At 40.4% G+C, this 22,163-nt stretch overlaps 1 protein-coding gene across 4 annotated transcripts in view; it reads left to right on the forward strand.

Annotated features, from left to right (window-relative positions):
• Nucleotides 1–22,163, forward strand: part of TBC1D30 (TBC1 domain family member 30) — a 47,891-nt gene that overhangs the window by 1,146 nt on the left and 24,582 nt on the right. For 2 of the 4 annotated variants that reach the window (XM_019006630.2, XM_019006631.2), the window contains exon 2: nt 1,954–2,118. In XM_019006630.2, coding sequence (XP_018862175.1) covers nt 1,954–2,118 — 165 coding nt within the window. Of the gene's footprint in view, nt 1–1,953; nt 2,119–17,416; nt 17,695–22,163 lie in introns of those variants that run through there. The other 2 variants (XM_015627368.2, XM_015627370.2) reach the window with 1 other exon arrangement.

A 22,163-nucleotide genomic window follows, 5' to 3' on the forward strand; every position in this document is an offset into this window, starting at 1 on the left:
TTTTCCTTTCTTTTTCCTTCTTTTTCTTCACTAAGTCCTAATTTTCTGAATCTAGAAGAGATGCTACACATACAGTATCATAAGACAGAGTTTTTCTCAGTTTTAGTTTTACTGGACATAAACTAAACTGGACAACTGTAAACTTATTTGGAGCTCGGCATGTCTTCCAAAAAAAAAAAAAAAGAAAAAAAAAAGAATGTAATGAAAAATGTAAATGCTGGAGTCAATCAGAATCGAAATGAAATTTTCAAATAATTCTTATGAAAGTTAGGTAGTCTTCACAGTGCATGTTTGTGAAAGACTGAGACATTGAGACATGCTACTCTAAGTAAGTAGTGAAGAGGAAAAGAGAACAAAGACCTCTTGTCTTCTGATGTTTAATCACTTTTGCTTTTGACGAGGAAAAATCCCAAGAGGTGACTAAATATGCCTGTTTTTTAGAGCTGTACAAACAGCTATCTGCTTCCGTGTTTGACTTCTTAATGAGATGATACGCCATCTGATGTTACTAGGATGTAGCTCAAGTTCTTCTGTGTGTCCTTTGGCAACCTAGGACTCAACAGGAAATTTTCTTGTTCAGAAATATATTTTGTGGTATTTCAACTCATTAGTTTTGCTGACAAGTTATTGTTTTTTACAGGCACAACTAACTGGCATGGATGTGAGAGAGTAAAACTCTCCAGATAACTCTGGTGGTCACTGTATAAAGTAGTACAAATGCAACATATATATATATATATATATAATTTTTTTTTCCTTTTGAATCTATAGATCTAGTTTTAAAGTTACCCTGCCTGGTACAAGTGATTGGGAATTACATCTGAGCAGCAGGTGCAGCAGCAGCAGGGTAGTGGCTATAAAATACAGTATTGTTTTATCAGTGGTACCCCTGTCCTTGCCATCATAGTTTTCACTAGCCCATGGTTGATGGTCATTTCAGCCTAATTTGTCCTTTTCTTTAAGCTCTCCAGAACTGTTGAAAAAGTTTTGCACTTAAGCTGAGCTGTTTACCATCCCAGTGATAGTAGCTTTTCCTGGATGCATACATATTTTTCTCATTAGATCACGTTACTGAAGAATGGAATTTTTGGATTGACTTTCTTTCCAGCATCAGGGGACAGGGGTTGCATTGAAAGTGATAGTTTGAAAACTTAGCTGCAGGGAGCAGGCAGCTGTGTAGATGCTGGTGGCAAGCTGTACCAGGCTGTTAAAGGGAGGAGCTGAAGAGGTCAACATGTGATAGGCAAGACCTAGGATTTCACTGGTGTGGGGAGCCTCTGAGAACAGAGCAGAGGACTCAGAAAAATTAATGGACTTAAGACATCTCCCCAGTAACTCCTTTTTCTGGTCCTGAAGCTTACCTCATGAGGGACAAGAGGAATATTAGAACTAAGCTGAGACATTTTGATGAACTGAAGGGGACTGGTGGCACTGTAACTGACTGGTGGGGATGACTGAGGCCATGAGAAATGCCATCTAGTTGCATCTCAGGGAAAAGAATTTCCCACTTAGACTTTATTCTGGAGTTGCATTTGTAGCTTTGCAGCTGGCTTCTTGAGTGTGTTCCCTTGTCTGTTACAAATGTATTTCTTGTCCATGCAGGGGCAGCGTCTGGAAGGTGCTGTTTCTAAAATGTATCTCCTGGTTGCACTACTATCAGTATGTTCTGTCTGTAGCTGTCACCTTCCCAGGAGTTTATAACAGCATAATAGTTAAGATTTATACTCTGTGCAATAAATTGAAGTACTTTTGTTTAAAAGAAAATTAAAGGCTTTGGCTCAGACTCTGAAAGTGTTTATAACTGGGAATTACCCCAGTCAATAGAACTTGTCATTTATAGAAAGCTTGTATTTGTAAATGTCTGTGAGGCAAGTGTCTTTGCGTGTCAGCTACAATAAGCTGTTTGTGAATGTTTTGGCCTGTACTGAAGTTGTTTTCTCTGCTTGTTGGCAGATGTTGATGAATTAACAACTATAAAACGAGAACTGAATTACAGAATTTCCGTTCAATCAGCAAAGTTGCTCCGTCTTCTGAAGCAGAAAGACAGGCTTGTACAAAAAGTCCAGAAGAACTGCGACATTGTCACAGCTTGTTTACAGGCAGTTTCCCAGAAACGTTGTAAGTACTTTCTGTATACTAGTGTAAATAGTTTGTTTCATTAATGTGGACAGTGCTTCATTTAAGCCCTCACACTTAATTTAAAGTCAAGAGGCCAGGCCATGCTATTCCTTAGATATGACTGACTCCTAATGATGTCAGTAGTACCTGGAAACAGGCAAAGTTCAACTAGCTCAGCTGGGTAAGCTGCTGTAGCCTCAGCTGTTAATTTTGCATAACTCCTTTCTACCAAGTTGCTCCAAGCTGAAGAGTATCAGTAAAAACAAACCTACTTCCCTCAAAGCCCTTTATCAGCATCGGTGTTTTGGGGGTTTCTGAGAGATTGCGTGGGAAAGAGAAGAAATGTTGTTCTTTAATTGTTTAGTGTTTTTTTCCCTGCACAGTAAAACCTTTTTATTTGACTTGGCAAAGTTGTCATCTTAAGATAGGCTGAAGTGCTTTTTGATAGTTCTTCCAAAGTAAAACTGCATGTAATGTCATATGTAAGAATAAATAGAAATTATGCCTTTGGAAAGGACGTGTGAAAATAACCTAATGTTCCATCTTATTTTTTTCATTAACATGCAGCGTGACAGGTACAGAAATGTTCAGGTACAGTAAATAAAGCATGGTCTTTTCATAAACATGTCTGTAGGAGCTTTGACGTGCATGTAAAGACTTTACTAAAAGAATTTTACTGTAGTGGCATATGCTAATGTAGTCAAGGTAAGAGCTTGTCTACTCACGTGAAACTTAAGTTTTAAACATTTAAAAGCATTCCTTTGTTTTACATAAACCTGGCATGAAAGTTCTTGGCTGTCATCTACTGTGTAGGCATATTTCTTCTCCAAACCTCTTAATGTCAGCTTGATAAGCAAGGCCTCCATGCCACTAATATGGAAGCATATACTGTAGTCTCCTTTTAAATGAGACTACTTGAATTTTCTTGAATTTAGAGGATTTGGCTGTAAATTCCGAATGCTTCTTTCCCCACACAGTGGAATCTCTGTGTAGAGGTAGAACAGTAGTTTTCAATTAACATTAAGTTCACACTCAGGTGTTTGAGTGCTACCTTTAAGCAATCTATACAGACCAATTGTGAACAAATACTCTTTCATGAACACATGGAAATTTTGTCCAACCCTTTTTGATTACTGCTTGACAAATTAACTCCTAGTGGTAATTTCAGTTAGTTCAGAAATAACAGGGCTGATAAATTTGGTCTCTTATTTTCTGACAGAATATCTATCATGCTTTAATCTGTTTCTGCAGAGAGGAAAAAACAGGTACTGTTTAAAAAACTCTATGCTCAAAACTGTGTTCAGTGTCTGAAAGTTCAGGATCTTTGGGTTTTGCAGCTCACACAGGGAGTCATCCACTCCTCAGTCTTAAACCTGTGCTGGCTCTTGGTCTCTGCTATGTGCACAGAAGAGGCCTGGCCCCTGGCATTTTTGGGAGCCCACATGTGACTTGCTTGCACTTCAGGGCCACCAATAGTCAGCACAGCACCGGCAGCACTTGAACTCTAGAGTGGGTAAATGTGGAGAAACAGTTCCAGGAACAACTTCATAACTTAGTGTCTTTTTCATTATGCTGCTGACCCTTGTCCTTAGCAGATGATGCATGTTTTGCATACAAATAGGTATTACCATAGAAAATAAAATTCACTGCAGAGTGAAAAGTGTTTTGGTTGGACACATGAATGGTCATAGCTCTGTTAAAGGAACGATAAATTCTTCTGTAGAATATATGATAAAATCAGTACACCGTGCTGTACTTCTGGATTGTAAGATATATGAATGAAGAGTTTCATTTTAATAATGCCTTTTTTACCCAAATTTAAATAAAATTCTCCAATGAAGAAAATTAGTAAGAGAGAAATCACTGTGATGGCCTCATGGCAAATGTGGCACTTGTTTCTCTTACTCTTTGTGATTTGTGATTTTGATTTTTTTGGACTAAGAAAAGATATGTTTTCTTGGGAGCACGATGAACTTTTTTGATCCATAATAGAAGCAAGCAGAGTGCTTTATGCACTTAATTATATCATTTGAGAAAAGCAGAATTCAGTAAAAAACCAATGAGGTTTTGAAGCTGTCATCTAAAGGGTATGTGAAGGACATCTCTTGTATTTTATATAGTGACAGCTTGCTTTCATTACTAAATATATTTTGAGTGGTCAAATTGCAAACCAGAACTTCCTTGAATCACAAATGTTGATTTGTTTTAATTAAAACAAATCAAAAAAACAACCAACAAACAACACAAACCAAAATCATGTGTTATCTATAACTTATTTAGAAGTAAAAGCATCCAGCTTAATTGTAAGTCAATTTGGCTGGAAGCAAGCAGGAATACTTAAATTTGATTCAACATAAAATAAAACGAAGTTACAGAAACAGAAAGTTCATTAATATTCTCTTGTATTTTTAATGAACAAATAATTTTACTAGAAAATTTCCCAAAGTTACAAATAATTTATCTGTCATAGCTGTGTCACTATGATGGTGTTATGTACCTGTAATAAGAACTTTAAATGGGCCTCATGCTGTGTTCAGAAAGATCCTTAGTATTCTTTTTGGTAATACTTGTTGAGAAACTATGATTAAAGTATTAATCTTCTGTTATTTGAGCATTGCTTCTGTATAGAATTCTCTAAGATAACAATAAACATTTGCTTTCTAGTTTTCCTTTTTCTGGTTTTATTTAATGCAGAGCCAGTAGAGGGAGACAGAATATTTTATTTTGTGCAGAACTAGAGGTGCACCTCTGGTCTTGATAAGGATACAAGAGCCATCAACCTTCCATAAACACGAAGGGAGGTGCTTTACATGTGTGGTCAGGCAAGAGTTGGATTAAAAGGTTTAGCATCAGTGTCCTGGGGTGACCTTATGATGCTTGTATTCCAAACCACCCAGTTTACATTACATATTAAGTTCTGCACTATCTGTTGACATATAAATATTATTCACAAAGGAAATATTAGTTTCCTTATGCAAAACAGATGAAAAATAGTGAAAAATAGCTTTTTAATTATAACTGAGATCAATAACTCCCACATGGTTGTCAAAGTTATTCAGAAGTTCCTGAGTAAATGAAGGGAATCTTTTGGAATCCAACTACAGAAATTCAGAGGGTTATGCCTGTGTTTATTAGTGGTGGTTGAAATCTCTTTGAAAGTATCTTTATTGGAGAAAAAGGCAGCATGAACTGGCATCATCTGGACACTGATTTGTCCCCCACATGTCCCCAGAGCATGGACAGTTTCCAGGTAGAAGGCTGGGCTATGAAGTCTCCTCAATTTCTGAGAATGAGGATCTGTCTCTATAGCATCAACTTTTCTCACAGGGTATGGAACTCAGAAGAAACTGGGAAAGCATTGCCTGATGTTATTTACATGAATTGATTAGGAAAGAACTGAGCAAGATCACATTACCATGTGTACCTGGAAAAGTGCAACTCAGACATGCAAGAAAACTCATACATCTAGATTAAATTTGTATTTTCTGTCTCCTTCTTCCCTCAGTCCTACTGCATCTCCGTGTCCTGTCCCATCCTATTCTTTTTTCCTGCCAAATGCCTTATTAGCTTCTCTTGCATGACCCAGTCTTTAAATATTTGACTTCTCAGCTCTGTTCCATTTTCCCCATCCCTGCATATTGCACTATCTTGCAGTGTCTACCCAGATTACTCCCTGTCCTTGAGCTTTCTTCACATTTTTCCTTGGTCCCCATTTGATGTTCTTCCTTATCTTTTTCCTGCATTAACTAATTGTCTGCTTGCCCATTTCCTCTATCCCTCCTCTTACCTCAACATGGTTACAAAACCAAGCCAAAAATTCACAATTTTTAGTTCATAAGGTAAAAGTTTGGTTAAAAGTGTAAGAGCAACTTTAACACAATATAGTGTGGACACAGGTAATATTGATTTGATTGAACTTGAACTTGATAAGGTTCTTGGAGGAGAGGAAATTTTTTCACAATGAAAACAGTCAACCATTGAAATAATCTCACCAGGAAAATGGTAGATTCCTCAATGTTGGATGCTTTTAAGATTTGGCTGGACAGGATGCTGGGCCATCTTGTCTAGACCACACTTTTGTTGAAAAAAGTTGATGATCCTTGAGGTCCCTTCCAACCTAGTATTCTGTGATTTGGTGATTGATTTCACTCTGGATCAGATGTCTTGCAACATGAGGCAAGTACTTATGTAGATATGTAATAATTCATGCATATAAAAGTTTGCCTGTAGCTTATCTGTCTCCTCCCACTCACTTCCCAGTAGTTTGATGTACTGTTGCAGTTGTATAAATATGCTTTAACCTGGAACACCCCAATTGCTCTGGTTTATTTTTTTTCATTTCTTTATGGAGACTTGAGTTACTCAGTGAATATTGCTGCTATGGCAGCTTAGTGGAGGTGGGCTGGGCACTGGTTAGCAAAGATTTTCTGATCCATTCTATGACCCATGCTGGTTTGCCAAGAGTGAGGTAATGGAGCAGTTAGAAAAGGAAAGAATCTGTATTTAGTGATGCTGGAGCTTGGCTCAGTGGAGATGGTAGCTGTGTGCTTTGTCTGTCAGCTGCACTGGGCCACTGGGCAGCAGTTCTTTTGATCCGGATGGTGAAGTTCACCTGGTGGTCCCTTGGGATGGGCATGCACAAGGCAAAATGGCTTTAGATCTAAGTGTGATCTTAACTGACCTATTCACTGTTACTCAGCATTATTAATATATAGTGTAATTTTTGAAAATATTACTGAAGTGCCCTTCAAAAGAGCCACCTAGAGCAATGAATATAAAATGAAATGCCATTTGACTAAGATAGTTCATTCAGCTTCAGCCAGCAAAGATTCTGGAAAATCTGAAAGCTTATTCTATTGCAATTGGAGCCTGGGCTGAGAAGGATTACTTTTCTTTTAACATTAGGCTTGAAGGAGAAGGACTGCAAACAACAACCTTCATTGCTGTGCATCAGGGCATGAAGAAATGTTTCAATAAATAGGTGTGTGTCATGTTTAGTGTTTGCTAATATGAATTAGTTTCTGTATTCTGAGTATCTGTTAGTTAGACTAGGAGAGAGTTGTTTGAATGTTGTCAAACATAATAAGAGGTGTGTGGAACTCAGACTGACAACTAATCACTAACAGAATAATCCTGAGGAGTTTTTAGCCAGTGAATTCCATGGTTACTTTCTTTTGGTGAGATTATCATCTTAGAGCCGGTCTTTGAGCAACACAACCAGAATGCTGGGACTTGGGGAAATAGTTTAACAGAGCAGCAAGCCAGTAAAGTTCTGGTATAGCACTGTGTCTCATCCCTCTCTTAGGATGTTCTTCTAGAGAATTACCAACATAGTACTCAGATTTAGAGTGTAATCATGCTGCTGGTGGGACATCAACACAGAGTATGATCTTGCAAATAATGAATTTTGAAGTCTTTGATCATTGATGAGCAGTAGCATTGGTAAGCCCTAGGGGGAGAGACCACCCCACTGCACTGTCTCCAGCCACCTCTTTGGGATGATCTGTGCTAGCCCGAGGAAGCTGACTGGTGTGTGAGTCAATAGAAGCCCTTGTCAGACTAACAAACTGACTGCCATATTCTCTTGCTGTAAAAACAAAGTTGTAATATAAATTATAAATTGGCAAACTGTGCAGTTTCCTTACAAACCTGACAAATTGTGTGATTGTGCAGATTTGGCACCTCTTAGAGGCCACTTTGAGGCTAATTTCAGTTTCTTAACATCTAAGGTAAAGTAAATTTCTTTTATTTTCTAGTGTTGAAAAGATTTTTTTTTTCTTTCTTTCTTTTATCCTTGAAAGAAAGAGGCTGGAGTTGCTGTCTAATTTGGTCATGTATCAACTGAGATGTTCTTGTGGTCTGTGTCACTACAGAATATCAGATTCAAAAGGTGGCAAGAACTAAGTGCTTGAAGCATTACAGAACCTGGAATCCTCACTTTTGAGGGAAATTCTGCTTTAAGGATATAGCAACTAAAGTATCTTGTTCCAGCATGAAATAAAGCACCCACTCACAAGAGTCAATTGCTTATGAAGCAAAATTCTGAAAGCTTGCATTTCAAACTAAAATGCTTTGTTCAGATGCCTTTTTCATTTCCTATTATGTAATGAGCTATTTTTAAGTAAGATGATAAAATGTTTAATCCTAAAAAGAGTCAAAATCATGCTTTTAGCATTTGGGAATCTGTTTTCATGAAAGATGACATTTTGCTGTGAAGGGCTTTGCTTTCCACAAACAGATATTTTATATCAGACCTTTCCATTAAAGTGGTTTCAAACAACTATATTACAGAGATCTTCCTGGGAACGTTCAGTAAGACATCTCTGCAGCTCACTGCCTGGCTGCTCAGCATTGGGATTGCCAGGCTGGTTAGGGAGCTGAGGAGCCCACATACATTCCTAAGCCATATGTTTCCCTTCTGAGTCTGCAGGGGTTATATGAATCCTTACTTTTCTGTGTCACATACTTTGCTGACTTCTTTTGACACCACTGAAGTGTCTTATGTCTACCAAAAGTACCTCCTAGCCTCCTCAGAACTAATACCATCTCATAATTGGCTAAAATTTGAGCAATTATTGAAAATGTCTTTTATCATGGCCTCCTTCAGCTATATTCTTCAGGATTTAACTAAGCAAACTCTCATGGTGGCTGCTTTGGCTAGCGTCAGGGCTTTTGTTAAAAGCCCTGGGAGTCTGTTTCAAGTGACACAGGGTACAGGACTACACCTGACTAGCACTTTTTTCTTCTAAGTGTCATTCTACTGCTACTGTTAATAGGAAATTTGCTACATTCAGAGCTGGGGTCACTGATGCTGGTAAATTCATGGGACAGTGTGGAGCCTGCTGATTAAGAGATCATTATGTCCTTGAGGAAGATGCTGCCTTCTGGCTCACTGCTGTCACTCATTTTCCAGTTCAGTGAGCTGCTGTGTCTGGAGGGGTGAGATTTTCCTCAGAAAGGGAGATGCCAGGGGTTCAGGGCTAGGTGGAACCTGAGTGAAATAAGCAGCTGACCTCAGGGCACTTGCCTCTGAGGAGAGCAAACTTGGCCCCAAATGTGCCTCACACAGAAACAGGTGGCTGCTCTGAGACATACCAGCTCTTCTCCCACAGCAGTGTGGTGAGACCTGGGAGACCCTGGTCAACCAGCTGTGGTGTCCCACTTGTGTATAAGCTGTGGGGCCTCTGAAATGGATAGCCATGCTCCTGCAGCCTTCCATCTCACCCCACTTTGAATGCTTGCCCTGGGAGATGGTAGACATCTGGGGTGAGGGTGTAGTGGAGCTACCTTGGCCTGTCTGAAGTGTGTCGTGTGGGTGTGTTCTGTAGTTGGCCTCAGCCTCTAAAATGAAAGGTGCACCCTGCAATGGCCACCTGAGGTGGTGGGAGAATCAGCCACTGATTATCTAAATACAAATTAGTTCTTTCTTCCCTTCATTTCTCTCTCCCTCCATAATAAATAATTCAGCAGTATTTCTTTAATGATGTAGAAACTTGTTGGGAGAGTAACAGCCGAATGTGGTTACAACATAAAAAATATTTTGCAGAATAAATATTTCATTGTTCAGTTATAGAACTTAACAGTAAACTCAGGAAATCATTCTGTAAGCAATAATCTGGCTGCTCAATCTAGGCCTGGTTTGCGACTGAAGATGCAGATTGTTCGGTATAGGGATGTACAGATCAAATTCTTGTCCTGCAGCATTTGGTGTAGGATGTTGTAGCTATCCTTTGTCAGTGTGCTAGCAGCTGTGACAACAATAAAATTGGTTGAGTCAGTGCTCCACCGGAGGTTGTGTTTATTTTGGGTATGCATACAACTTGGAGCTGACTGCTTAGCTGCTTCTCCATATTTTTCTGTGTAACAGTAATCCTGTTGCTGTTGCAATGTCATAGCTAACCTCACAGGATTAGCTTTGTAATAAATGTACAATTTTGACTCCACTGTATTATACTTTTCATAACAGCTGTGCCATGAGAAGTTGATATATTGGAGAGTGCTTGTTATATAAAATACTTCCTTAGTATTAGAAATGGGGATTAAAGCAACAGATTATTGTGTGTGCAGCTTTTTGGGTTACTTATCAAGAAATACTTGTAATATTTCTATACTGATTTCCCTGCAAAAAGTGGTTCTCAAACCAGTGATCTCTTATTTCTCTGGTACTGCAGTAACTTTGGAAGGACGGGATTTGATTAGCTTAAATTGAGGAGGCATGCTGGAGGAAGGATGCTGCTGTTTGGAGACAGCAAAGTCAGAACAGCCTGTTCTCTGTCTACAGTCCCTGTCAGTCAGTCATGACAGTAGAAATAACTGGCAGGCACTGCTGTTCCCCCTGCTCACTTGCAGCTTTTTAGATGGATACCTGATCAACAGTAAAGTTTTGTTAGTCTAATAGTTCCCTGAAAAAGTGGAAAAGCTTTTTATTCAGTCACCCAGGGATTATTGTGATTAAATGAGGCAAAGTGCCAATTTCCATGTAGGTTCAGGAAGAGTGTGAAACAGCTCATCCTGCTGCAGCTCAGCAGCTGCATGTCTGCCCTGGGGCAGGGTAGTGCTGGCCATGGGGACAGGAGTGGGGTGCAGGGCCCAGCTGTGCAGAAGTCTCAGCCTGCATGTCTGTGTGCAAAAGTGTTTGTGTGCTTTGCTGCAAGGCATAATCAGCATCCAGGAGATAACCTAAGAGTTCATTGCACTAACTGGCAACTTGCAAAGAAGCTGGCTTTACATCCAGTGGTGCCAAAGGCCACATGGGAAGCAGTGATGTGTGAGAAATGCACCTGAGTACATTCATATTTCACTAATCTTTACAATTCTGAACTGATGGTAGATGTGCTTGGATACCTGCAGGTAGTGAGAGCATGGCATCTGTGGCAAATGTTGGACAATCAAGATGTAAGGGTTTGTGTGAATAAACTCACAGCAGGGGTGGCTGTCTGAGCTGCATAACTCATCATGTCATTTCAGTCTTTAATCTTTTTCTAACAAGCATTTGGATGTGAAAACAGCCTGAGAGAAAAAGTTCTCTTAGACTGTATGCATAGTCTTTCACACTTGTCTAGCTGAGCACTGCCTTCTCTTTTATTCTGCTGGGAGTTACACTTCTGTATGAGAAATGATGCTGTTCTTTTTCCTACTGAAATTCTCTTTAAAAACAAACAAACAACAACAAAAAAACAACCCCAAACATTGTGAACTTGTAGAAGGGCTGTTAATGGTGCTTCAGTGAAAATACCCAACAGGGTATATGGCCTTTAAGTAGCACAGATGAATTTTATCTCCAAGTGGTACACACTAAACATTCTTTGGTTGCATTAGCCTTTGAAGAAAAGATTTCCTGGATACTGGAGATCAAATGGAGGATAACAGCTGCTTGGGATAATTAGTGCTAGGAATAGACTGATTTATGGAGCATCAGGCAGTGCCAGCAGCTATGTTTCTGCAGCTTTGAGATAGCTTGGTGTTTAAAAACAAGATGCTAGAAAAGTAGGCTGTGGAACTTAGTCTGTTTGGATCAATAGTCCTGCTTATAATTCTGCACTGGAGCAACTCTAAAAGAAGGATTAAATGTGAATCTTAGATTTTAAAAATATTTTTCTCCTTGAAGCTGTTAATAACCTGAATTTGATTTACTGAGCAGTAAATGAGTACTCCTCACATACCCTTGAAATTTGCCAGGAAAGTCAAGCCTGTGTTCCATCTCCACATTTGATCATCTTACTTAGAAGCCTATCATTTATCTTTTTCTTAGTTAAAATTTTCTTAGTTAAAATTTCTTAGTAAAAATTAGAATCTTCTTGGTATGTTTTGTCAGCAGTGAAACAGTTTCTAAATTTAGTTCTCTATAAATTATTGGTAACTTCCTAAAATCACAGAACCTGGTACTGATCAACACCTTTTCCTTGCCATCCATACAATACATATGGCCAAATACAGACCATGAACAGTTTTTGGTTCTTGGGCTGGATTAGGCATCATTAATAGCTAACATTTTAATTCTGTGTGTGTGTTTGCATGTTTTTTCTTGTTTGTTTGAGTTTTGGGGTTTTTTTCCCCAACATCTTATTGCTAATTTCTTGTCTTATCCAATGCTCATTGTCAGAAATAGCTATTGGCCCTTAGGTCCTGAAGGAAAAATAAATATACAGTGAAATTAAAGGAAGTCAGAGTGGGGAGATAATCAATGTACAGAGTTGATATTTTTTAAAATGTATACTAATCTGAAGAGCTAAATATTGATGGTATTTATAGTAATTTTTAGAGAGCTCTAGAAGTCAGGTACCTATTGAACTGGACAAGCTAGACATCACTGGATGAATAGATGGTATGAGACACTTTGAAAAAAAAAGCTTAATGAGACAAGATTGCTTGAAGGCTGGTAGAAGAAGCACATAAAGAAATGAATGAGTTGTCCCGAGCTATGCAGAAGTAAATAGTCAGAGTTTTGCTGTTAGCCAAACTTGTGCTTGTGTGGTGTTGTACATGCTCAAAATCAATTTTAATGGCTCTAGGCTTCAGTGCTAAATGAGCCTTTGATTAATCCTAAACATATCCAATTCAATAAACTTATCCTGTAAGAGTAGGTTATGAACTGAAGTTTTGTCATTTAGCTGTTGAGTCGAAAATCTTTGAGTAGTAATGTTGTTGGAACTGATAACTATCTTCTCTTCATCTCACAAACTTCATTAAAAAAACTCTCTGTGTCAAACTTGCTTAAATGACTAAGGTGTATTTTTTCAGGAAGTGGAGGTGGTGGTTTGAGGTTTTTTTTGCTTTGCTAGCTGCTTCTGTATCCAATACTTGGAGAGTCTGCTCTGTGAAGCCATGGCTCACTTGGGAGATAAAGAGAATTAGGTGGTCTGGAGGACTTGGGGTTGCAATAGCTTCACCTATGTGTAAATCTTTCTTTACAGAACTAGTGGCATCTACAAATGGGAACCAATTCATACATCAGCAAAAAACTGGAGTGTTTGTGCAGGCCTTGCTATTGACTGATCAAGCTTTGTGATCTCATATGGTGCTTACATGAGCTTCTCCAGGAGTCAGCACCACTCTCCTCCCCAACTCCAGAGTCATGTTTCTGTTCCTGTGGAGGCCACGTGTACTGGGAGAGAGGATCTATGCTGGAAGCTGGACTCTTTTTCTTGTGCAGTGCAGGACAGGCTGGCTCTTTGCTAAATGTCTAATGAAAGCCTTCTGTGGGCTGAATCTAGTCTTTGCTGCATGTCCTTGGCATTACTGCAAATAAGGATGAATCAATGTATATAAACTTTTATGTATAAATGTGGTCCATTTCCATTATAATTCCTGGCTCACAGCAAAGAGATTTTGTCATTAATAATGTTTCTAACTTTGGCAATTAATTTTTAATCTAAAATCTTTCCAAGTGTTCTATGTGTGGATAAATCTTGTCTTGGAGATATAGGATCATTTTGCTTTTTTTCATTACGTTGGGCAGATAAAAATCCTTCTGCTTCCAAAATAGTACCTCAGATGAATGAAGCTGGTGATTCACACTACAAAATTCAATTTGTATGCTAGGTGCTAAGCAAATAATCATATTCTAATAAAGGAATAGAAGTTCAGTTTTATATCTGGGAGGACCTGCTATGACCTCCATTTTTCTGCAATATTATCTTAAACATAACTACAAATCATACCTGTCAGACTCACTTTTTCCATGTATTGCATTAGTTTTTCTGCTGAACTGATGGCTTATTTTTTTAAATTACCATGGAGCATTCAAGTGGGATTCTGGAGTGTGAGTACTGGCCAAGAGATGCATTTACTTCATATTATTTAGCAAGGTTAGGAAACATTTCTCAGCATTTCTTAACTTTCATCATCATATTTTCTCTGTCTACAAAAGAAATTAAAAACATTATTTTGGTAAGGCATGTATTAAGAAAAGTTTTTGAAGAGGCCTACATAATAAAAAAATATTGCTGAAAGGGATGAAAGTGAAATTTTTTTCTTTTGAGCCTCATGGTAAATTATAATACATGTCAAAACATATGTTGGTTTATTTGCTAACTTCTGTAGAGTTATTTGAAACCCTGTGGTAATAGGGTTACACTTTCTGGATGTATTTTTGGGCTCTTTAAAGTAGTACATGGAGCTCTGGGGTTTAGCAGACAGTGACCCTATGATTTGGTCAATAGAACAGGTTTTCCTTTGTGGTTGCAATACATTCTTTTCCCCTCATCTTATTGATACAGATTTCTTTCTGATATTTGCTTTATTGTCAACTGCTGTAGTGCTTCTGTTTAAGTGTAATTTCCAAAATCCTCTTGGATTAATCATATTACAGTGTTATCATACAAAGAATTTACTATATTTTTTCATGGGTACATGTCACTTTAAGTATTTTTGCTGACATTGGTGTTGAGAATGGTGGCAAATAAACTTTATTCCCAGATTTTGACTGTTTCACTGGGATGTTGTGATGCAAATCAGAATAAGGGAGGTCTCTACAATTTTCTGTGAAGTGAAGGGGCGGATGTGGGGGTCATGAAATAGAGTGACCTACCTGAAGATATCTTACCATTTTTAATAGTTTAATTACATTCAGTCTTGGCACACATCAGAAGAGAAGTGGTGAATTGTGCCTTCTAGTAATCCTGAGCTTGGGCTGTTAAAGCTCCATGTAAACAGATTCTTTGAAAGTGAGATTGCTCTGTGGCCCCGTTTCTGCTGCTGTTCCTGTTGCTGCCCCATCTGTTTGTACTCATTGTCCCTTTCTGGCAGTCTGTGTTTTACCTCATTGTCCCTGTGCAGACAGAAGTGAGCTAAAGAATGGAGAGGTTTGAGGGAACTGGAGTTGGTCAAAAGCTGGCATTGATCTTCGGACAGACCATCCTAAGGCTGATTGAAAAAAAGAACAAGAATGCACATAGTATTCTTCAGAAGTTCTCTGGCCTTAAAATGGCATGTGTAGCAGATGGTGGTAAGATTGAAAAGAGGTACCAAATGAGGAAGTAAGGTTTTTCAGAAAATGACTCTGTTGTGTGGGAGGGAATACATGAACTACAGAGGGAGGGAAAAAAAGCAAAGTCTTATGGTGATTATTACAAAATACTGGAGCTGAAATATCTTGCCTAGCCAAACATTTGGATTTCTTTTTCCCTCAAAATTCTTTCTGAATGTTATCTGTCTTGTCAGTAAATGCAGATGAGGTCTTGTGGACATGACCAGACTTCCATGCACTGGTGGATCAAACTAGATTCATGATGGTCAACAGGTCTTGCCACAGGCAGATCAGAGGCTTTGCTTGATCAGTGATTAAAACCTAGTGCCATCCACTTTTCTAGAAGCTAGATTCTAGCCCTTAAAATATGTATATGTATGCTTAATGGGAGGCTTATCTCTGCATCTAAAATCCATTTGTACTAATGATCCAGTGAGTCATCAAACTGGTATGTATGGCCTGGCTTCTTCATTTTGTCTCCTGAAGCTCGACTTTACATTTTTTCCTTTGGAATAACATTTTATTAATTGGCTGGCATGCGGGAAAGCTCCTTAATGGTACGCTTGGAAGTATCTGCGTTCCCAGTCACAGTATGATTGTCCTGATTGTTTCCAGTTTTCCTGCAGAGACAAGATGACAAGTAGGAGAGACAGCAGTAATGGGGATACCAAATTCTCATTTTGAAAGCTGTTTATCTTCATCAGTTAAATATCGATGTGTTTCTTTAGACCTGATTTCCGATTGTTTAAAAACTGTAGGTAATGCAGTTTAGTGTGATGACTGATTCTCACTGTCTGAATAATGAGTGAAACTGAAACTTTGGTTATGGCTTCTGAGACTTTGGGCAAAAGCATATGGTGTTGGATTAGTCAGTCTTGAAATGATCCAAGAACGATGTGGTGCTATTTGCAAAAGGTGTTCAGGCTGGTGGAGAATATTACAGAGATAATATGGCTATTTCTGTATTTAAATGTTGCTGTTATAGTCCCATTGGTACAATCTGTACACCTAGGGAGGCTAATTGATTTCAAATTTGATGCTTTAACCACTAAATCATCATCTCCAGCTGGCACTGAAATAAAGTGATTTGCATCATCTACATCAGCAGGGAAGTGTCACCTTTGTTAAAAAAAGAACCACCGACACACAGACTTAATTATCTATTCAGAGTGCAAGCTAACAGCTCAAATGTAGTGACTTTTCTCTAAAACCCAAGCAGATATTTAAAGAGGCATGATCAAAATCACACTTCCCTGAAAGCTTAACAGTGGCTTCTAAAGATAGTTATAACTGATTTTTAAAAAAGGCTTGGTTCTGTGTTTTTTATTGTGTATCTTTTATATAATTAGCTTTACTGCTTATCTGCTGCCAGTTTTCTCTCTTCATAATGTAATTGAGAAACACATCTTTTTTAAAGGAGGAAAATGTTTCAAAGCTACAGTTGTTGGCAGGTAGACTGAGACTCCTGGTAGTTTGGCCTTTGAGCCTGACTAATGTGGTGTGATAAATCTGCTCTTCGTCCACAGAAATGCTGAGTGGTTTAGGTTGTAAAAGCGATCACTATTTCAAATGCTTTTCCTTCTTGTGAATCAAACCACTAGTTTGAGAATCTCTATGAAACCTTTTTAAGATGCTCTTAGGCCAAATAGCTCTGGAAAATGCATCTAATAAAGTGCTCTTGAATCACTTCTTTTAACTGTTTAGTGCATGGCATATTACTTATAAGTGCAGTTGCAATGTAGATTCATAGAAAAGTGATTATTTTAGCTCAGGATGTTCAGGGTCTCTTCGCTGGAGAGTGAAAAACAGAAACTGTGCCGTATGCTTGTGTGTGCTGCTGCTGGGGCTGTCGTTGAGCAGAACCCCAGCCTGCCTTGGCACTGACGATGCTGTTAAACTCTTTGCTCTCCCCCTGCTCCATGGTCTGTCGGACTCCTTCCCAGGACAGCTTAGTGAAAAGGGCAGCAGGACTATCTGTGTATGTCCAGCTGTAGGCCCGAGTGAGAAAACTCTTTGGCGGATATTCAGCTCGTTTAATTCTCGGGAGAAATGTCAGTATTGCCCGTTACAGGCGTCAAGCGAGCCGTGTCCGCGCTGTCCGTGTCGTCTGGTCCCGTGCATCCCGGGGGTTGTGCAGCTGTCCTGATGCCCTTTGGCACAGCTGAGCCCCACCGCTCCCTTTATTTCTAACCAGAGCTGCCGCTCCCCTCGCCCGCTGCGTTCCAGGTGGTGCTGGAGGAGGAGGAGAGGCTGCTGGTTTATTCAGGCAGTGATGCTAGGATTGTGGGCGGGAACAGCTTTTTTTTTTTTTTTTTTTCCCCCCCCTTTTTGTCTTCCTTCTCTCCTTGTCCTCCCTCTTCTCTCCGGCACTCGGACTTCGCTGTCTGCAGTGCGGGTCCCCGCACGCCATGCCCCCCACCCCGCCGCCCTAGGGCGAGCCCCGGGCACCATGCGGCAGGACAGGCTCACGGGCTCGCTGCGGCGCGGGGGGCGATGCCTGAAGCGGCAGAGCTCGGGCGGCGGTGTAGGCACCATCCTCAGCAATGTGCTCAAGAAGCGCAGCTGCATCTCCCGGACCGCGCCGCGCCTGCTGTGCACCTTGGAGCCAGGTACACACGCCAGCCGGGCGAGGCGGCGGCTGCCGCCCCGTAAGCGGCTTAGCGGGGCGGGGGGAGCGGCCGGGGCCTGGGGGTCGGCTCGGAGAGAAGGAGGAGGTCGGCGGGCGATGAGGGCTGCGGGTAGGCGCGGGGGGCAGCGCCCGGGGGCGGCCCCGGCCCGAGGCAGCTTCGCCTCTCCGTCCGCCGCTGCGGCAGCCCCGGCGCGGCCCGGCCGGCGTGAGGAGCCGCGGTCGCGGCCTGGGGCCGGCGGCGCGTCCGGAGCGCGGGGCTCCCTCTCGGGCTGCGCCGGCCTGGAGCGGGGAGCGGGGCCTGCGAGGTGGCCCCGGGCCGGGGGCGGCGGAGGCACCGCGGCGGGTGCGAAGCGGCCCCGCGGGGAGCAGGGCCGGGCCCAGGCGGGAGGCCGGGGGCGGCCGGGGCCCTGCGGGAAGGCAGCGCTGCCCCTGCCCTGGGGGACTCCTCCTGCTCCTGTCCCGCCCGAGCCGCAGATCCCGGCTCTGCTCTCCACACCTCCCGGTCCTTTCCTTGCTCCTCCCGCCCGGCGTCGCCGCCTCGCCGCGCTTTTGTGTCGCCTGTCCCTACTGCCTTTCTCCCTCCGTCTCCTCTCCCCCGGGCTCGGCGATTCAGCTTTCTGCCAGTCTCTCCCCGAAGTCTCCTAGCATCCTCCCCTGACCTTTCCTGATAAACCTGCTAACTCTTGACCTGCCGGAGACCCCTCCGCCCGCCCAGCCTTTGTCTGCGCTAGGGTGTAGTCTAAATTTGCAACCATGCCTATTCCAAGGGGAAGGCATCAGCTCTGCAGCTATGTTTTCTAGATCCTGCTTCAGTATCAAAATCTTTTAAGAACTGGGTGGTCAGCTAACAACGTAGGTTTACTCCAGGGAGGTGGGCTCTCAACAGAAGTGCGAATGGGTGATCGTGACTGAATGCTAGATTCTAGTTGCCTGCCATCAAAATGTTGAATTTTTTTTTTTTTTTAAATGAAATATCAAGAAATTTAAATTCAATTTACGTGTTAGACCTGTCACTTGTAGCTAAAACGTTGATCTGTTGCCTAATTTTAGGCATTTACAAAGCAGGCAAGCCGGAGATCCATGGAAACATAGAGCAATACATGGGAATAAATAAGGATCAGTTTCCCATTGTACTAGTTTTTTCCCATTGTACTAGTGTGTGCATCAAGCACACAATGCTCACTGCCTCTGTGTTTGGGTTGAGTTTCAGAAGCTTTTATTAATAAGGTCTTGGGTACATTTTGGTACAGATTTATGGAGTTGCTGTTTCCAAGATTTTCTGTCTTGTAATTCTCAAAGATCCCTGCTCCAACAGTAGTCTGCTATTATCCCAGGTAATGACGTTATCTGGATAATAACATTCTTGTATTTACACTCACACAAAGACCAGGGGATGTGATTGGAGGTGTAACTATGAATGCCATAGTTGTAAAAATCTGACTGGTTTGGGGGTTCCATGTTGTTCATATGTAGGTAAAGACAATAACCCCATTCAGGATAAATGTTTTCATAGAGTGGTGGGCATGGAACACTTAATGAGCCCTTAAAAAAATATGCTGGATGAAATATTATGCAGATTTACTTAGTGCCTGTATTAGTTGTCTGTATTGAGAAGTTCTTCTAGACTGGAGATCTTAGATATGTTTTGATACATCCCAGTCTGAGCTCTGGCTCCTGATAGAAGCGGTTTCATACAGGGTTACTTAGAATATTACTTTTAGAGATAAATTGCAAGGCTAAGAATCTTCTTGAAACAACAAGCAGCACAAGGTGATAGTTTACATTTACTCTTCTCTTTCCTCCCACTACACACAAAACTGCTTTAGGCTTTTTTCCTCATTTATTTTTGATAAAATATTTATTTGCATTCTGTGGGAGAGGTTTCAACAGCTGTGTAATATAGCCAAGAATCTATAGTACTAATTTGCAAGTTTAAAGCTATGTCTTTATAGCTCACAAACGTGCTATTGTCTTAAAAACACATAATCTTCCTAGACTTTCTTCTATTCTGACATTTCTGAAAAAATCCCAGATTTCACCCCATCCTTTTGTTTAATTTAGTTAATTAATTAATCCACTGAGGGTGAACTGGGAATTTGATTCTCTCACTCCGGCTGACAGTATTTTTCTCCCCTCTTATGGCACTTTGTGTGGTTCTGTGCTACATTTCAGTTATGCAGTGGAGGACTGCTAGAGTTTGGGAATCCTAGGGGTATAATCTTCCCTCTTACAGCCTTTTCTTGTCAGGAGTTATTGTGTATTTTGCACAGGAAAGAATACAGGACTATGGTTTGGAGGGGAGTATATTTTCCTCTTCTTAAATTTTTTAATTTTTTATATAACTTTTCTGCAGTGGTTTCTGGTGACAGGCTTGGAAGGGCATTGAACAGAGCTTATTTTGGCATTCCCCTACCCTTCAGAAATTTGTTGTCAACCATGTACCTTTGTGTGTCCTTGTATTTGTGGAGCTAATCATTCCAGTGTGTTCCCAGCATATTCCTGCCAATATAAATTAATATGCTTCTCAGATATGAAGAATCAGTTGAAAGTGTATGAACTGGAGGTGATATTTATATGTCAAATGAGACCATAACCTGGCTGATTTGATGTGAAAGGGCTGAGTTGTACTGACAACATTTACAGTAGGAACTGTTCCTCTGTATGTGGTGCATCTATGCCAGGCTGTCCCTGCAGAAGAGCTGGGAAGACAAGTTCTCTTAAGGCCTGAAGGGGTCTTTTTTTGCAAAAAGCATGTGTTTATGTTATGGAGAGAAATGTGACCCAAAGATGGAGGATTGTCAGAAATGGGAAAACCCAGTGAAAATGGGTGCAGACATGTGGTAGTTTTGTATGGTTGTGGGATACTGAGGGGGGAAGAAACTATTATAGAATGTAAGTTAGGTTATGGAGAGAAGACAACTAAATAAAGAAGGGGAAATGATGGAGAAAGGAAGGTTTAGGAAACCAAGAGAGATTGAATTAGGGATAGGCATTAATTTCCTTGAAGCTCTAAAACTCAGGTACAAATTCCTTGAACAGAATGCAGAAACTGCATGTAGCAAGATGATTCTTCCGCCAGAAATAAGTAATGGGCAATGAGATGCTGCTCCCAATTTGCTGGTTACCTTCCTTGCTCTCTCTGTATTGTTGCAGCTTTTTTTTTACATCTTACTTGCTGTTTTTTATATTAAGCAATGTTGTAATTTTTTAATTTGAGGAAATAAAAATTCTTTAAAATGGATGGGAATGAGGAATAATTCGTATTGTACGGGGTTCATTCCCCATGGATCTTCCCCTCCCCTATCACAAAAATGTTACATAATTTGATTTGGAAAATACTTCTAATGGAGAACAAATAAAAGGGACACAGATCCTGTGGTTTTTACAAGAGGTTGTCATGCATGGTGTGACCAAGCAGTTCCTCACCATACTGAAGAGAGTGTACTGTGTAGTCTGGTGTTACCATGTGATGTAATTCTCATTTACAGTAATTTTCACACCTGTCTTAATTGTTTGCTGTGATTTAATTAACTTTTGTAGATGGATGATCTCATTTCAGTCTCAGTTAATCAAGGGTCTCATTTGAAGGGTCTCATTTCAGTCTCAGGAGGGACATGTACCTTGATTGTAGTGTGAGCTCCCTGGTCATGGTGTTCATGTAACTATAGATAGATTTTGCCTTGCTCTGAGATTTTACCTTGCTGTACCGGATCTTTTGAAGGCCTGGAAGTATTTGCTTTTGTCTTTCTTAGGAAGCTTCTAGGACAGAGAAAAAAGTTGTCACTGGGATCTTTTAAGTCTTAGAAAACAGTGAAATAATTAATATTTGGCGCTGGGCTGGAAATGAATACATGGTTATTTTGGAAGGCTATTGGCTCTTTGCTACAAGGCAGTGTTAGGTAATGTGCCAGCATCTGTTACTTTAACAAAAGGAGTTCCTAGTCATGATGTATTTTTGTATGTATTAAGGTTTTACAGTACTTATTATTTTTTCGCTTGAGAATGAAGCTCACGTTTTCCAATTTCAGCAAATGTGATACAATTTAATCTTAGTAGGTTACTGGCATTGTTACATTGCTTTGAATTATTATGAAAAGATTTATCTATTAGGAGTCCCTGCTGAGTGCCATAGCGCTATGGGAAGGAATACTAATAAACAGTTACTTCCAGGAATAGTTATTAATCCTTCAATGTTTTTTCAAGACATATCTATTAAAGGTTTGAAGCCTTTATTTTTCTAGATCTGACAAGCATGTCTTTTAGAACTGAAGCAGGGAAACGAAAGCACTAATCCCCAGATCTCACTGATGCAATTCTAAAATGCTAAAATTCTAAGCAGTGCTGGAGTTTGTGTGATGTTTTTTCTTTGTTTCTATTCACTCACCCCCAACAAAGAAAAAAAAAAAAAAAAGCAGTGGAGAAGAAGGTTTTGTCTTTAAATATATATTT

This window comes from Parus major, chromosome 1A (genome assembly GCF_001522545.3).
Source record: "Parus major isolate Abel chromosome 1A, Parus_major1.1, whole genome shotgun sequence".
Lineage (NCBI taxonomy): Eukaryota > Metazoa > Chordata > Aves > Passeriformes > Paridae > Parus > Parus major.